General features: G+C 37.3%; 2 protein-coding genes across 2 annotated transcripts in view; one reads left to right on the top strand and one right to left on the bottom strand.

Annotated features, from left to right (window-relative positions):
• The window catches only part of MAPK8 (mitogen-activated protein kinase 8), a 71,087-nt gene that overhangs the window by 47,189 nt on the left and 5,542 nt on the right, over positions 1 to 18,356 (bottom strand). The gene's annotated exons all lie outside the window — the stretch shown is intronic.
• FRMPD2 (FERM and PDZ domain containing 2) overlaps positions 10,392 to 18,356 on the top strand; it is a 32,704-nt gene continuing 24,739 nt past the window's right edge. The window contains exons 1-6 of the mRNA XM_077784503.1: positions 10,392 to 10,676; positions 12,458 to 12,615; positions 14,056 to 14,121; positions 15,330 to 15,515; positions 16,367 to 16,493; positions 18,247 to 18,339. Of these exons, the coding sequence (XP_077640629.1) occupies positions 10,478 to 10,676; positions 12,458 to 12,615; positions 14,056 to 14,121; positions 15,330 to 15,515; positions 16,367 to 16,493; positions 18,247 to 18,339 (829 nt within the window). The 5' untranslated portion in view covers positions 10,392 to 10,477. The remainder of the gene's footprint in view (positions 10,677 to 12,457; positions 12,616 to 14,055; positions 14,122 to 15,329; positions 15,516 to 16,366; positions 16,494 to 18,246; positions 18,340 to 18,356) is intronic.

The following is an 18,356-nucleotide window of genomic DNA, read 5'->3' as shown; positions in this document are numbered from 1 at the left end:
TTTTTTTTTTTTTGTCATGTTGAGCTTTAATTACTAGTTGCATGCAGTTATGCAATGAGAGAAATACAAGATTTTCATTTTGAAAATGAACAGAGAAATCTACACTACAATTATCTATGAGATATTGCTTTAAGGATTGTAGATGGAAATGCATTTGTAAATTCCATTGTTCAGGGACAAAATATAGGGAGAATGAGTAAACAAATGAAGATCTGTGGACTTATACAAAAACATAAAAAAATTAGAATTAAAGAGAAACAGAGCAGGGAAAAATGGAGGACTAACTAATGTGAAGGGTTTACTGAACAAGTCCAGTAGAACTCTCTTCTGTTTTATTAAGGTTTTGTTCCCTTCACTTTCTTACAGCCAGCTCACAGTTGCCCTGCAGCATCTCAAGAGCTCCCTCTTCCCTGCTCTGAGCACAGCTGCACCCTGCTATAATTAACAAAAAAAAATTTCAGACTAGGCAATATTAAAAAATGATCAAATTTCCTTCCTTCAGTTTTTGGTTAGCGTATTTTCATGCCAGGTAGACCCATCAAAATCTGAACTGCCTTGTTTATTGAGTCTGAAGGATTTTGCTGCTCACAAATGACACATTCACCCCTAGACCATCAGTCCCTGCTTTGGTTGTGCTGTTGCACCCTGGATTGGCCAGGGGCTGAAAGTGACATCAGTCCATGGGGTTTAGATCTAATGCTCCCGTGTGCGTCAGGTAATCCAATTGAGTCCTTGTAAGTTGACAGACCCAGAGACTTACACTGAGCCACTTCCTCAAAGCTGATTCTCATTACCTGGCAAGTGAACTACCAGGGGAAAAAAAACAGAACAAAAAAAAAGAAAAAATTAAAAAAGACAGAAAAAATAAAAAAGGAAGGAGTGTAAACAGCCTTAGCAGACATGACGTTGCCCTCAACTTCAAACCAGGAGCTGCTAGGTTTGGCTTGCTTGTAAGAGAAGGAACCTCACTGTTCACTTGCTTAGCCACTTGCCAGACCACACAGTGCTTAGTTACAAGATACAAACAAAGCAATAGAAAGAAAGGAAGAAAGGGGGAAAGAGAGAAGAGAGAAGGTAAGAAAGAGAAGGAGAGAAAAATCCAAGAAACAGAAGTCCAATCAAGTCGTGAATATGTTTAATGTTATATTTACAACTATTATGGTCTAAATCATTATTGGGCAAAAACATAGAAGATTACAGACTATTCTGGATGCGGCATCTGTCCAACTTGTACAGGTAGGTTCTTACGTATTTCTCTTAATCTCATTATCAATTAAATAAGTATTAAATCATTCATCTTCCTGGCTTTGTACAGCAGTATCTAATATTTATCTTAATATTTACATTAAACCTCATTCCGTTTCTCTAAATCATTAGCTAATTCTGATTATAATGCTGTTTATTTGTATGCGAAATGATGATATGCAGCTGACTGGATTGTCATCCAGAATGTCAGTGCTCAGTCCCTCTTGCCTTCTTTGGGAGTTAGAAACACTCACCTACCACAGAATTGTGCTGTTAAAAAATCAGGGTACCTCAGCATAATCTTGTTTCCTATTGAAGGCAAATAAGTAGAAGGCACTAAAGTGTTCCTGTCCTTATGGCAGATATAAGACGTTGTTTGCATAACACAGCTAACATGATTCTGGAAAAGATGTTTAAGTACATTGTTTTTTTCATAGATTTGTACTATGTACTATTACTTTGGAAAAAGCACTGAACTCCAAACAGCAGAAAGATTACCAGTGATTGCAACCTATGACTAAAGACTCTCAACTAAGAAACTGCTTTCCTAATTTCTCCTCCACTTCTCTTCAATGTTTCTAGCAAGTCCCTACGTTACAGTTTGCAGTTTCTAAAATAAAAGCAACCTGTTTCTAGAAATTTTCTCATGGGCTTCATAAGCATTACTGATCTAGAAATTTATAGATGTAGATTCCAGGGGAATACAAATCTGAAAATTTACTATTTACATGTAAAGTGCATTATTAATGATGGGAAAACACATCATTCTCAATGATGTAGTAAAATAAGAGACTGAGTCTTCCTTTCTCAAGTAAAAGAACAAGTCAACATCAGAATCAAGATCAGAAGCTTTGAATATCTCTCTTCTGCAAGTAAAGGTGTAACTGTGGCACTGTCAGAACTCAAGAATTAGCTTTAACAATAAGTAAACCATAGCATCATTAACTACAATAGGATTATATGTGAGGAGCTATGGAGAGACTTTGAGAAGACTGGACAATATAATCTAAAGTCTTAGCTCTTTCATTTAGGACAAATTTCTTTAGCACCTGAGGAAGCTGGTGTACAGCTCAGGTTCTGCCCAGCCTGCTCTATGTTGTGGTGCTACCTATTGACCTCAGCATCAGCATAGCATTTGCCCCTCATTCCCTGTTCCTATGTCTGGCATGAGGCTGCCTCATTTCAGAGAATTACATAATGCCTTAAAAAGGACATAAATGAATAAATATAAAAGAGAAACATTATCATGGTGCTTGAGTTCTACTGTCCTACTATTTCTGGCACTGCAGCAGCAGAGAGATTTGAAGCTTCAATCTTTGAAGTGCTAGAACAATGTAGATAATATATTAGACTTAGTTCTGGGCCACCAGTCCACTCTGCTTTCATGTAGAATGAGCTTTTATGAAAGGTGCATGAAAAAAAGCAAAGAAAAATAGCACTAGCTACTTTAGAGGCAGTAGCTGTCTATCATAGACAGATATTCTATGAGCTCCTTGGCATTTGGCATCAGCCAGGACAGAGGAGAAAGGGCATGTAAACTTAGCAAGAATGAACATAGTACAAATTTATTTTGATTGCAGTTATACAGTGATATCTTTTTAGGCACTTCTATTGAAAGAATATGCGCTTGCAAACTGATGGCAGACAGTGTAATATTTTCCTCTGAAATTCACTAGTAGGTTCCTTTTGTTGTAGAGAGGAAATAATTTGTATCAATAACATTTTATGTCTTTAAGAAACAATGTCCATAGGTCTTGTAATAAAGTCAAACTTTCAGCACCCTTACCACCCAGCTTAGGAAATTCCCTAAAGAGAGGCACATACTTACACTATTCAGGAACTAAGATTTCAACTCTGTCCTTCAAAGATTAGACTGTTTAGAGACTGACCCACCTCAAGTTTATGATTTCCTAGAAAAGAAATTCATGTCTCTGTAGAAGTGAAATTTTATCCCCCTTCAGTGCTGAATAACTTGCAATAGTCTGGTTAACGCACCTATTTATTTAAGTACATGTTTCTAGAAAGGACATTAAATAATTTGCAATAGAGAAGGGAAAAATACCATATAATGAAGGCTTCACTTCAGCTATAATTTCTGGGACACAATCTTTCCAAATCAAGTTCATACTTTAGCAACAAGGCAACTCCCTTGTTGACTTGTGCCATTGTTTGCAGATTTGGCCCTGCCTGTACTTTATTTGAACAGAACTTTTAAACAGCATTTGAAGTGTTTATTCCAATTATAAACTGACACATTTCCATCCTATATTTCAGAGAGTTAAATTTCATATTTAATGAGATTAATATTTCTGTTATGAGAAATATTGTGTGTTCTCTCCAAAATTATAACAAGTTTACAGTGAGTTAGAGAATAAAATTTGTATATGGAATATATGTGAATAAATGAGGTTATGATGTAAATTAAAGTATAATTTTCAAAAGATGTGCTCTTTTCAAACTTTACACATAGTTAAAATTTGTTTTAATAGGATGGACAAGCAGTAGGTTGCTCTTAAGTAAGGAATAAGAAAATATTCAGCTTTTTTATCCATGCTTATATATCCAGATAAAAACAATAGTATCATGAATGATAGCATTTATCCAGAACTCTTTAAATAAATAAAAGGCTTACTGGATTTGGCCCAATATGTATTATATGCAGAAGAGGCTCAGAGTTTAATGTAGACATTTAGCAAGACTAAAGTACACAAGGTGAGCACCTTCTGTCCCCAGAGTCTTTCCCTTTTCATTTCTCTAAATATGCATGCATTTATGATTGAGATACTCGAGATATTACATTTATTTTCAATATAGTTTTTCTGTATTTCCCCTAAAGTTATGAGTAACAATTTTGGTGATAGCAGCAACCATTTGAATTACCTTAATTCAATTTGAATGATATTTAAATATATTTTAAGAATTTACTTGGGTTTTCAATTTTGCTCTAGATGAATATGGCCTGTAAAGCAAAAGCCTTTAGTTGTCATTTCTTAATAAAATATTTCTATACTTTATTTTTATAACTTTGATTTCTCTTATCAAAGAACACTGTCCTTCAAGAACAGAATACAACCTGAAGTATTAAATCAGAACAATCAGCAACATAATAGATGTAATCAGACCCTGTTCAAAGCTCATGGTTACAGGCTGATGTGATCATCTTCTTTCCTCTTGCATGTTACAGTTTTGTGGGTTGTTATGAATCAGAGGAAAACCAAAAAAGATACAGAGTTGTCACTTGCTTGGTCACAGCTTTCATTGATTCTTCAGGATCTTCTAACTACCTAGTCCTAAATATTTTGGAGACCAACATTTCTCAAATTCTCAATACAGTATTCAAATTTACAGGGTTTGGGTTGGCTTTTTTTAGTGTTTGGCATTTTTCTTAGAAGCAAAACATGAAGCCTTGAGCAACAAAGAATTGTGATCCTCATGTGAAAACTGTTCATTTAAGAATATTTCAGTGTAGACACTGGAGTGTGGCAAAATTATTTCACTGATCTCAAACTGTCTGTGGAGACCCACAATCAGATTAATACATATGTGTTTTGGAATAATCTTGTGCCTTTCTAAAAAGCAAGTAATATCTTCCCATTTTAATTCAAAAATTATTATATATATCAAACATTTAATCTGTATGCACACTAAGATAATTTTAAATTTAAAAATTATCTCTAAATTCATTTTTAGACCTATATGATTTTTAAGGCCACAAAGGAAATCAGTTAAGTATTTTCCTGGAGATACCTCCTACTGAATGCAGCTTCATGCCAAATGCTGTTCCTGCCACCATGATTCAGAGGAGTCAGAGACAGAGAGATTGATGCATCATTCCTTCTCTCTTGGTGACTACAGAAAAGACTCAGGACAGGTTGTTCACAAATTCTGTAAATTTACTTTGAAATTAACACAGATTATGTCAAAACTATATGTAAATCCCCTTTGATCTTATTTTCAATTCTCCTAATTTTGCATTCCTATTTGCTTCATTATGCAGCCAGTTTTGAGATAGGATGCAAGAACTTTTCTTACTGTATTTGGAATACTTGATATTAAACAGTGATTTTTCTTCCCTTAATGAGATATTATTTGTGTTTTGATTTACATCTATTCCTCCATGCATTTTCAGCCCCTTTTGATGAAGTTTCTGAACTTTTGTGTCATAAAGATGTAAAGATACAAATATATCCCTGCTCTTAAATATAATGCACTTCAAAGCAATGTGTTGCTCTTTTATTATTAGTCTTTGATGGGCAGAATCACAGAGGAAAAAACATGATATAGGCTAGCCAGACTGATTTTATCTTGGAGGGGGTCCTCACCTGGGCATGTTCAGAAATTACATTACTTGATATGTAATTAATCCACTGTCCAGCACTCTGGTCAAGTAAAAGGATGCTGACTAAAAATGACTTTTCCTTGTAACTTTTAATTTTAAGATATCTTTCAGAATTATCAAGTCTGTCTTGTTAATCTGTCTCTATGGACCCCTTTTCAGTACTTATTAGCCCTCCAACATCCTAGAAAAATGTCACTTCAAGTTTCTGTATTTCCTCGTCTTGAAAGCAGATGGCTCGAAGTTTTGCTGACCAGCATTTGAGGTCCTGTGGTTAATTCCCTTATTTCAGAAAGTTTTCTTTTCCCTCACTGCATCTTGCTGCCACTAATACAAGAAGTTCTGCCTTTTGCTATTCTGAGGATTGAGCTCCCTTGGGTTTGGTCCTTTTTTAAGGGGCTTTTAGACTATCAAGTAGCACCTGAGACCTGAAAGGGTCTGCCATAGCTAAGAAATTGGAGTACAACTGTGAAAGGGATAGAAGGCTAAGGAAAATACTGTGTCTAGTGAAAAATGCCTAAAGACCATCTCTTTATAAGCTTGCATGTAGTTTTATCAGTGTGTCCTTCAATACCTACTAAAAGAAGAAATTCCGTGTCTCTGAAGTTGCCCTTGAAAATGACTGACAGGTACTCAGGCATTGCAGGTAAATTAAGCACAGTCTGTATTAGCCAACTCCATACGTGTTCAGGTGTAGTGGGTTTACACCAGCTTCCATGGACTGTTATGAGGAGGGAACTTTTCCTGGATAAAGTGGTGCAAATGAAAGAAATTACACTTCAAGTCCCTCTCACTGTTCTGTCAGTACACACCTACACTCCTTTAGTGAGGTTAGTGGCCAAAGCTAGCAACCTCTCAGGTCTTTCAGAGCCCCTCCTTAAGTGGCTCCTCCCTGGCTCATTCTTGTCAAAATCAATTAGTTACCTCTAATAGAGGGGCTGGGATGGGCATATATGTCCAAACTGTAAATAGGCCTTCCCAGAGAGGATTGTTTACAAAATTTACATTTGTTTACACCTTCCAGCAAATTAAGAGTTACAGATAGGTATTTTGCAATATATACACACAGAGAAGTGAAGCAGAACTGGAAGTTCAGTCACATGAAAGACAAGACCTCTGCATAAACAGCTTCCAGGCAGTAAAAATTGAAAGGCCTTTCTGATTTGACAGAGGCCCTTCCAGTTCACAGAATGCTTGATTCTCCTACCAAGGTTAATCCTTTGTTGTTGTTGTAATTGCTGTTGTTGTGTTTATACACAAACTGTTTTGCCAAAGTTCTCATTTCCAGTTGTTCTTCAGGATGTCCAGATGGAACAAATCTGTTCTTCCTTCATGCCTTTACAAGTAGACCAGAAACAAACTTGACTGTATTTTCGAAAACTAGATGTGATTTGTTCTTCTTCATCATCTTCTTCACTGGTGTGTCCTATGATCTCCTTACATCTTTTTGCACCATCGTACAGATGACAGATTGACTTTCATGCCATAAAACGTATTGTACAGCTGAACCTACTTCCCAGTAAATTCCCTCTGATGAGTGGGAATGAAAAGGGCTGTCATGTAGTTAGAAATCCAGCTGACTCATTCCTCTTGAGGATATTTAATGCACTTGACTGTGTTTGATAAGGGAAGGTCAGTTTTCCTATAAAAGTAATAGTTTTTAGCTCTTATGCTTTTTTTACACAGTAAACAAAATAGCAAAAGTAAAGATGAAGATTAAACAAAGCCAAGTTGCTCCTTTACATTTTACTAAATAAGATTGCCAAATCAAAACAGTGACCTTGCTATATTAAATTAGTAATGCACAATTGTTGCTAAGTGTCAAATTCAGATGTAAAGGTGTAGAACATTAACTTTTATGATGAATTCCATTTCTTTCATTGACTCCAGTTTTCAATGGATGAAAACTTGCATATATGATAAACAAAATGCATCAAATTGAATTATTAAAAAAAAAAAAGTGATAAGTAGCCAGATGTTGTTGGCAAAATAATGGGTTAGCCTCACCCCAATACAACCTTCCATATCTGTGCAAGAAGAGTTGGAAAAATCTGTTGACTTTAGAGAGGCCACATAATGAATAAATGAATAAAGATTAGAACAGGAAGGATATTTTAGGCTAATTTGGATGGTACTATCTTCTTCCATAGACATCAGCAAAATCAGCCTTTGACCTCAAAACACAAATTGGCACTGGAAGCTCTTTGCTATTTTTTCCAGTCACAAACCTCTATAGCTTGGCCAAACTCCAAAGTGGGTGATTACACTCTGCTGCTCTAATTTTTCCCTGCAGCCTCAACCGGATCCAGTGTAATTTCGATATGTAGTGTTACTGGAAAAAAGTCCCTTTTTTGCAAAGTTGCTGTCAATTTTTCCTTCTTGCCTCCTCATTTGTCTGCCTTGTTTGTTGTTTGAAGGTCAGAATTGTTTGGTTCTGGATCACAGGTTTTACTAAGCCAAGGGACCAGAACATGGCTGGTGCTACAATGACAACAATATCTTTCCAGCACTTTTACTCTCTTATAATACAGATAATGTAGCCTGGCTATAGTTTTTTTCCCAAGCACTCATGCAGTTAGACCTTTGTTAAATATCACATCATGTTGGTCTCAAGAATCAGAAGTCAAAAACACAGCCTAAAGATACAGAGCATTTGGAGTGTGTTTAAAACCAGCTGCCAATTTGATTGTAAAATAGCACATTGCTTAACTCCACATTGTTTTAAAGCAATAATTTGTTAAAGAGATTATGATTTCCATGGCCATACAATCTAATATTTTTTCCAGAAGTTTGGATAGAATTGATAGCAGAATTCATTTCATTCATATTTAGTATTGATCTGAGACATTACTTTTAGTCTTAGAAAAAAACATTCCCTACAAAAGTTAAGCATCTCTCGTGTAACTGCTGATTTCACGTTGGTTCTATAAAGCTCTAAGATCTGCACTTTGGGTAGTTTCTTACTGAGTAACTTAAGCTAGTTAGAAATATCAGCACTGATATCACTTGGTATAAGCACTTCTATCTAAAACAGAGGATGCAGTGCTTCCTTTCCCAGTACGGTCTTAAATAAAACAGCACTAAGTACAATCTGGTGGATTACCTGTATGGAGAAGCCACACAGATTCTGCTCTGGGGATGTGAATTTATTGCTTAGTCCCAGTACCACAGGGTTAAGTGAAATGCTATCACAGTAATTTATTATTAAGAGAAATGGTGATGGCTTAGATTAAGAAGATTTGTCTGTCTCTTCTAATTAAGGTTAGATTTGTAAGAAGCTTTACTGCCCTTTGAAACTACAGACTAAAATTAGGACTCTGGTTCCATTTAAAATGTCACTAGGTTGATCTATAATCCTGTGGTGGTTGCAACAAGGGATCATTCTTTCTATGTTGTGATTCCTTGTTTGCAAGCTACTGAGCCAGGACAAGACCCCATGAAGCAAAGTCTGAGCAGTCTATTAATCAGCAACAAGCTGGTCCTACTGGACACTGTGATACTCTTCCAGTTACCCCTTGAAGACTCCATACTGAACAGGAATTTGGCAAAGCAACCAGCAGTAAGACACAAAGAGTTCTATTGCCAGCACAGAGCAAGCAGTGGCAGTAAGTGGGCTGTGTACAGAGAGTGAAGAAGTTCTGGCGGGGGGCAAGATCTGTCCTAAGGCCGTGAGTGAACTCATTTTACAGTAGTGTAAAGTGTACACAATCCTATATGTGACAATACCATCCCAGGCTATAGTGTCTTGCTGGTCTACAGACAATGTCAAAACTCAAATCAGTAAATGGATCACTTCTAGCTTTTCTTATTATTCCCCTATTTACACAGCATTAAATGAACCTGTGGGGCTGTTACAGAAGAGTAATAGCAAAAGCTGTTAAAAAATGTTTAGGAAATTTGAACATTGGATTCAGTTTTCCTTACTGATGTGTAGATCTAGAGCAGCTCTGACTAGATTAGTAAATTACAGAAATATATAACTCATTAGATGGAAAGATCAGGTTCATTGATGAAGAGCAAAACCTTCTTTGAGAATATTTAGCATGACAAAATATTTGAAGGAAAAGCAGCCGTGAACCTTCAAGTCACAACTCAGTTTCTGGTTGGGTAGGATTATGAAAATAATCTTCCAGTAGGTAAGACATGAAACCATGATTCACTACAGAGTGCCTTTCTCTAAATGATCTGAAGCTGTGTTACAGCTGAGACAAAACAGCATGAGTGTGTGGATCCACATTCTTCTGCTACGTCTTATGTAGCTGTCAGATAGGACAGTGAGCTGGGAACCACTAAATTGCTATTCAGTAGTTCAAAAAGAGAATAATCTTTTAATTTGGTTTAGTGAAACAAAGCAAGTTTATATGTATATTGGAAGGGATGAACTGCAAGCACTGAGTCTCAAATATGGAGCAAGAAAATCTAAATCTCTCATCAATGAATGTAGTAAGAATCTACCAGCTTTTACTGATCAGTCTGCTGAGCAAGGAATGAAATTTAATTGCTCTGTTGCACTGTTAATAAGCTTTTCATATTACAGAGCACACCTTTTGCATTGTATTGTCTTTTTCTTAGATAAACTCTGTCATGTTTTTTCTAGACAGAAACATCCAACTGAGCAGCAAAATCAGTCACCTGTCATTCAAATAACCACTCACAAAATCTGAACAGCACATATTCATGAAGGACCTCCTGAGTAAAAACTATTTGTTCTCCACAGAATCTTCTGACTGGTTTAAAATGATGAGTAAAAGGGCTCAAAAAGATTACAGGAAGTCAGTTAGTTCAGCCCCCTTTATTTACTCAGATTAAGACAGGGGTAAACAATACCTGCCTATTCTAAACAAAGAAAGCAAGGTGGTTCACAAAGTATTTCTTACTGTGAGAGAAGGTACAGGTATGATCAGTAGGGCTTGTCTTGAGCAGTTCAGTCTAATTTGCTGTGTCCAAAACCCAGTACCTACTGCAGCAGGCATGAGCAATTCCTGCGTGACATTGGCCGAGGTCCTTTGGGCAAAAGGAAGCCCTCTGGAGGAAGAAGAAATATGGGCACTCCTGTACCTGTCCACAGTGCAGCTTCTGGAGGATCTTCACAAAGGTGAGGTGAAAAGCATCTTTTTAAGAGTTCTTACTGTTGGAAATTAATTCTTGAGTTATCTTAATTCTTTTGAGTTTGTTTGTGGGGGTGGGGGTAGAGACAAAAAACTAATGGCACTAACAGCATATTGCTAATAAAAATGAAAAATCTTTAAGTGCTGCTGGGATTACGTGCAGATTGCTCTGCCTACATAGAAGGTCTTTATACAGTTTTGGCTATTTTTTTTCAAATTAAACATCAAGTAGTAATTAATCTAACTATATGCAGACAGAAGAGTCCGTCCTGAAGTCTGAATAACATGCACCCAGAGAAACTGCAGTGCAGCTAGGCTCATGTCCTTCATGGGCTGATAGAGAAGGACAGGCAAATCCACATGGCTCTCCATTCAGCTAGTAAGAGACTTTTGTCCTTGATGATAATAATGTGACTTATCATTATGATGTTTGCTTGCCAAGCAGGTCAGCTTGACTGAGCACAGAGCACAACTGAGCAACAATAGGAGAGCACAGCTGAGCAATCTGTCACATTTTGAGAACTGTTTATGTGCATAGGTATTCCTTTTAAGGGGAGAATGCATGAGACATGTTCTTACCTCATAAGCATATAGAATCAAAATAAAAAATACAGAAAACGAGTGATGTGTAACTTCTACTAAAACTGGAGGAGTGAAAATTCATTGGCAACTAGTTTTTAATGGGCTGGAACACTATAGCAGATTGACTAAACCATCAGTTCTCTATTAACTGGTGTAAAAAGGGGATAGAAAAGCCCAGGAAATACAAACATCAGAAATGTGCAAAGGAGTGAAGCACAGAGATACCCACCTAGATAGGTTCAGCATAGGTCCATCTATTGACTCTGTGCCAGACACTAAGCAGACACTATACTCTTCTGACTGCTGACTTAAGAAAATGAAATTTAAAACAAAAAAAGATAACCAGCCTATGTTCCCTATGCTACACCAGATAAATTTAGGGTAATCAGAACATGAAAACTAAACCAAGAAGAAGTATGGATGTACCATCAAGATCAGCTGCAGGCCAAATGTAAGGCTGCTAAACTTGTCTCTATAGAGCTCAGGTCCAGAAGTGATGCCAAACTGGAGTCATTCTGAAGCTGAATCCACAGTGCTCCAGCTACTTTGAGCACAGGGAAGGTTACCTGCATCATCCCAGCTGAGAAAGGCATATCTGACTCCACATCTCTCAATTGCAGCTATATTGTTTCTGTAATCACCCTTTTTTCAAGGCTAATACTGCCACATTTGCTGCACTGTGTGTGATGCAATAAATCATGCCAGATCTCATGATGATCAGCACAACTTGGTACAGAATATTCCTGGTGCTGGGGCACTGCCAGGTTAGGCAGGAATGCCAGTGCTAGCCAGCACTACAGAAGGCCAGGTATTCTCCACTAGGATGAAGTATAAGCTGGCTGGCTGTTCCTAAAACAAGACAAGCTTCCCAGCATGTGTGACTTGTGTTTGCACACAACACTACAGAAAGCATGGAAGGAGCAAAAGAGAACTCTAGCTGAAGGTGATCATGGTCAGAGAGCCCAGCGATCACCAGGCAAGGCCACAGTGACAAAGCAAGTCTGAGGTCGGGCTGGGAAATCAGTCTGTGGGTCAGGACCAGTAAGGTCCCCAGTCAGGCAGGAGATTCTGGGTACATCTCCTGTGATGAGATTGGTTATACAGGTGAGATGACAGAAATATGATTTTCTGAGTGCAGTGAATTCAGCACTAAGATCTCCATTTTATCGACTTCAACATTTTTCAGACCCTGCCATCTGTGTGATTTGCCCGTGGTCACTACTATTGTCTGCTGAAGGAAATTTGTTTTTCCAAAACAATGCATCTCAGACAGAAGCTGCCCCTTTCAGTCCACCAGAATTGCTCCACCGCCCAAGTAAAAACCAACACTTTGGACTAACAAAGGTGAGGTATATTGCAAGGTGCATCTTGACAGCACCTCATGAAGAAAAGCTTGTGGGTTTTAATGCAACTTGCCAGGCACCTACTGTGACACCCCATTTCTAATAAAATGAATCAAATTAGGCTATATTTAGAAAGTTGTTACATGTATCTTGGAGCTTGCCATTGGATTAGGATGTATGTCAACATCAAAATAAATTTTGAACATCAGTCCTACAGTCTTGCAGAAATTTATTATTTGTAAAGGCCCACAGAAAGGAAGAATATTTCTATGAAATGATATTCAAGTAGATATGGTAACTGTAATCTCAGAAGCAGCAGGGCTGCAGTATCTGTACAATCAGAGGGTGGAAGCAGTCCCAGGAAGTCAGAAATATATTCAGCTTTGTTAACAAGTTATTTTTATTCTCTCTGACAAATGCATCTCTCTGGAAAGACAGTAAGATATAGCATTCAGGCACCTTAAAGTTTTAAATACCACTCAGACAACATACTTCCCTCAGGCAGAACACAGTATTTTCAGATTCCCATATAACTGAGGACTTAAACACTAGGCAGAAAAATGAAGCTGTGGAAAAGGCAGCCTTATTCCAGTAATTATTTTCCTTCATATAACAGCTAGTCAGTCCTACAGGTAGGAGGGAATTTTAACCAGTAATGGGAGAGCTTCAAAATTAAGAAAGGAGTTCAAATTTTTCCCCTACTCCTAGCATCTTTGAACAGAGGGCATCCTGCCTCAGTCCCTCAAGCTGAATAGTACTAATGATGCCAAGATGATTTTTTCCCTTTTCTTTTATATACCTTTATATTACTTTTATGTATTCTTAGCATGTATACTTGTAATTCCTTAATTCTGATAACCTAGTATTTTGTTAAGCCAGTAGAGCAAACATTCTAAAGGCCTCATAGTAGGAGGTTGGACTACCCTACACTATCTTGGGAAACCAAGGTGATCTCTAGAACATATCCTATAAACTAGAGTTTCAGCCCATCCAGGGGCGAATTTGTCGAATGGGGAAATGTCACATGATTCATCCAGACCCCCCATTGGGCCATCCTTGTTAGATAAGCTAATTTGTAAGGTCTATAAGCTGTATACACAATCTGTCATGTGTGTGCATGGTGGCACATCCCACCTTGCAAAGATGGTTTGCCATAAGGATCCTTATTAAAATACCAAGGTAAAAATCCCTTATCCCTTAACCATGGCTGGCTCTCAGTTTTTAAAGACCAGGAAAAGGCATCACTAATTGCATGCAACATAGTCTATAAGCTAAGAGTCACGGTTTTATTTTTAGATATATTTAGTTTAGTTTTAAAAGAATCATCTGTGTGACTTCTGCCATTTTGTGACCAAAGACACAAAAAGATGGTGTTTCTAGTATGAGGCTTTCCTGCACTAAGTATTGGTTTCACACAGAGTTTCCTTTTCTGTTTTTACAGATGCTGGTGTATTCCTTAGGAATGACCCTCTATTGGTCAGCAGATTACCAGGTTCCTCCAAACCAGGCCAGTAACACAATCATTTTTGCTTTCTTTTATTCTGGTTCAAAGAATGAAAGACATAGTCTGAAGTATTACTAAGAGGGCTTGTGTTTTGGACCACTAGGAAAGAACTGAAGAGCTTGTGTCAAGGTTCAAACCTCACCAAAAATACCAGTTCACATAAATCAGGGAATTTAGTTGGAGCTCATCTTTTCATTCCTTTCCATTTTTTTTTCCTCCCTCTATTTCTTCAAAACCCAGAATTTTTCTTATTAAGATGAATTGTACTTTGATTTTAAGGGTGAAGCTTATTTATTCCAAGACAATTAGGAACAATCTACCCAGGGAAGTGGTTGAATCTCATTACTGGAGCTATTTAAAAGATGTTTTCTTGTGGCACTTAGGGACATGATTTGGAGGTGAACTTGCCAGTGTTAGGTTCATGATTGCACTCAATGATATTAAAAGTCTTTTTCAACTGAAATTATTCTATGATTCTTTTATTCTAAGACAGACAGGACTAAAACAAAAACATCATGTTGGCATTATTGTGGAATGTGCACATTTATGTGCTTTTTCAAAACTGGGATGGAAGAATAAAACTAAACAACTCCCCTAATTTCTGATCAAATTCCATCAGTATCTACTAGATGAAATTATAAGTTTCTTGCTTGCTCAGAATCCTTTCAAAGACTTGTAACATAAATTTTGCTTCATTTCTATATTGATGCTTTTGGTTGCTTGTTCTCGATTTGGAGAGCACAGGTTTCTAGTCAATTTAACCTCCCTTTCACATTCTAAAAGGAAAAGCTTAATAAGCTAAATGGCCTTAAAATATAAGTATCTGGTCTCTATGACAACAGTTGTGGCTGGTAAAACTCCTCATCTTTTTGAAGCTAATGCTACCACATGCCTTACTGCCATGAATCTTTGAATCACAGTCTAATTAACAAAGCTCTGGAGCAAACTGAATTGTCTGTCACCAAGAAGCCCCTAATTGGGCCACCAATCATTCTTGAAGATGTCAATTCCCTCCAAGGATATCCAGAATCCCACTAAAGGTTCATTCCATGCTTTTATGCTGCTTGTCTGGAATTTTCCCAAAGCCTAAAGGAATTCAGAGCATGTTTCTCACTCAGAGTGAAAGGCTTACAGAAATTCCTGGTCCCAGTTTACACAGGATTTCAGTCCCCTGGGAGATGTCATTTAACAGTACCTCTATTTTGACTCAGTCCCTCCAGCTGAGTGACCAACTACACACACTCTTGCTGACACTGTGTGAAGATCTGCCACATAGAAGACTTTCTCCTGAATCCGTTCTGGAAGCATGCGAAGCACGTCAGAAGGAATCTGCTTCCTTACCAGCAAAATTCTACATAAAGAAAATGGTTCAGTTTGCAGTGGGAAGTGTCAGCGAGGTAAGTACTGCTCTCATACTCCAATCATCTCCTTTTCTGCAGTGAGAGAGGTGCCCAGGAACACGGGAGACAGGTGAGCGACTGCCAGAATTAATGTTTGTATGGATTAAGGAAGTGAGATTTGATTCTAAACTTCTAGGCAGGAAACTCTGTGGGCACGTGTGCAAGCGAATAAAGCAATGAAGCTGTCTCATACACTACTTCTACACTCCTGGGAAGTGACTGAGCTTTTGTATTTACAGTATCTTAATTTCTTTAGTTAGTACTGACACAATCATAACCTTTACAGAGACTTCTTATTGGCCAAGGTAAAGGACTTTGCACAACAGTAAAAATTTCTCCATTGCCGTTCTTGTTTCAGACTTTCTTCATGAAGTTCAAAGAAATCTAATTTACATCATATTAGGTAGGCCACTGTCCTTGAGTAGAACTGAATATTTGATGTGCAATCAAGCCTGACCACATGAGGTCTTTAAAAATGAGCGCATAAGTTTTTTCAAAATTTGAAATAGCAAAAACTATTTTTGTTGACAAGCTGAATGACAATGGAAGAAAACACACCCGATTTTTTTTGTTTTCAATCAGTATTCATTAAGATTCTGAGAATAACTTTTCCCTTGCACTCTTTCTTACTGTCTTTGCTACTGTAACAGAGGGTGTCCCCTCTTAAACTTAGCTAGCATGAGAGCATGGAACCAACATACTCAGCCCCACTTTGTGTTAATCAGAGAAAATGAAGTTGCTTATGCAAAGCTGATCAGCAGCCTCTGACAGCCAGAGGGCAAGGGTCACTTCCCGATGAGAGTCTGAAGTTCACATACCATATGACATTGAATATTACTGCCTTCTAGACAGAGCAGGTGGCCACTGAGGACAGCACAGCCTCTCAGCTGAACAGAAGCCATGTGATAAGGAAAAGGCTGCATGAAAACATATCGGACACCTCAACTCTGGCATCCCAGATGAATTTTCACCAAGGTAAAGAAAGATTTATAGCCTGAACTGTTGGATAAGGATACAGACAGCCTTTTCTATGTCTTTCCCAAAGTAGATGGATTGTTTAATTTCATGCTGTAGTGATTACATGTAGTGTTGGATAAGATAGTTATTGCTGTACGTATAAATTACTTCATAATGGAAAGACTCTGAGGCAAGTCAGTGAGGTTTCTTTTCCTTATTTCCACAAAGGACAATAGTCTCAGGGCTGTGAAGCAATGATAACAAATCAGGTTGCACAGATTTGACTCTTAAAGCTCTTTGCATAAAACCTGTGCATATAAAACTCCTCAGCTTTCAAAACTGCTTTTGTACTTTGTATACTCCAGTGTATTTTGCAAGCTGGAGTTCTGTGAGGTTATTCTCCTGCCATTAAGGAATATATAGTCATCTTTCCTATTTGATTATTCAAGGAAAGATTTGTGGTTTATTTTTTTGATTTTAGCTTAATTTTCTATTCAAAAGATGTTTTATAAATTCACACAGTAATTGCTGTAGTGATTTCAAGACAAATTCAAATCCTGCTCACAATATAAATAAAACAGCATATACCAAGATTTTATTTCATCTGACTAAGATCAAGATATATTATCCCTCAGAGTAATTCTATAACTGTATCTTTTTTCTAGTGCCTACACTGTGCTGTTCACTTTGACAGTGATCTCTGATTTTGGAGCAAGGAGAAAGCTGGCCCAAGCTATACAAGATTTTTTGGGATATGCTCAGCATTAGGCATATGAGCAATACAATTCCTATTCAGTAAATCACACATTTGTGCCATGAAATCAGCTAGACTCAAACACAGACTTAAATATATCTGCAATATTTCCATTAGCTATTATTGGTTATAAGAGAAGGGGATTATTTTGGAAACATTGAGACAAGCTACCCATCAAGCCATATCGGTTCACTTATTCAACTGAGCTTGTAGATTCACACTTGCAAAAGTAGGTAGAAACTCTGCTGCTGCCAAAAAGGATGGCCCCATTTTCAACCCTGTATTAACCAGAAATTCCTGCCAGTTTCCTGACACTGGTTGCAGGGATTATTTGTCTGGTGTGATCTCTGTGTTTGCTCATGATTCAGATCACTTGACTTACACTTGCCAAAGGACTTCAATGAATTAGGGTGTCAATTATATTGAAAATGTGTGAGCTGCACTTTGCAAGACAACATTCCATTTCTTCCTTTTTTAAAATTAAAAATTATCCTTCAGAGATTCTGTAAAAGGACACAAGAGAATGCAAAACAAGAAAAGTCAGCGTGCAAGAAAAATATATACATCCTAATGAATTAGGATGTCCCATTAATGAAATTTCTGCATCTGCCTCTGGTAGTGGATTCTGTTTGGGCATTGTCCAGCCTGCACACAGAAAGAAGAAATTTTAGCTCAAAGTTTTGGACCTCAGAGTAGAAGGAATAAGAACTTTGCAGGTTATCTGCACTTTGCAACCTTTCAGTTAAACATGTAGAACAGAATTAATGAATTAGATTTGTTTTATATGGAATAATTGAGAACTATGAAAACCAATTTTGGTCAGAATAGGATATGAAAGTAATAGAATGATGTTACCATGCTTTCCTCAGTCTTTAAGGAATTGGAGTCAGGGTTAGAAGACAGAAGGATGAGGTCTATATAAAAATTAGCAGATCGAAATGTTATTTACATTAACTTGCAAATACAATGGCTTATTACCAAAGTATATGATTCACCACATTTCCTTTCTGTTTCCAGACAAAGGGCCCAGATTAATGAACTATAGTCAGTCAACAGAAGATTACAGACAACTCTCTGTGGATTGTAGTGATTCTAATAGTATTTCTGAAAGTACATCTTTGATACTG

The sequence above is a fragment of the Lonchura striata genome, chromosome 7 (assembly GCF_046129695.1).
Source record: "Lonchura striata isolate bLonStr1 chromosome 7, bLonStr1.mat, whole genome shotgun sequence".
In the NCBI taxonomy this organism is placed as follows: Eukaryota; Metazoa; Chordata; class Aves; order Passeriformes; family Estrildidae; genus Lonchura; species Lonchura striata.
This window is presented reverse-complemented; position numbering and strand designations above follow the sequence as displayed.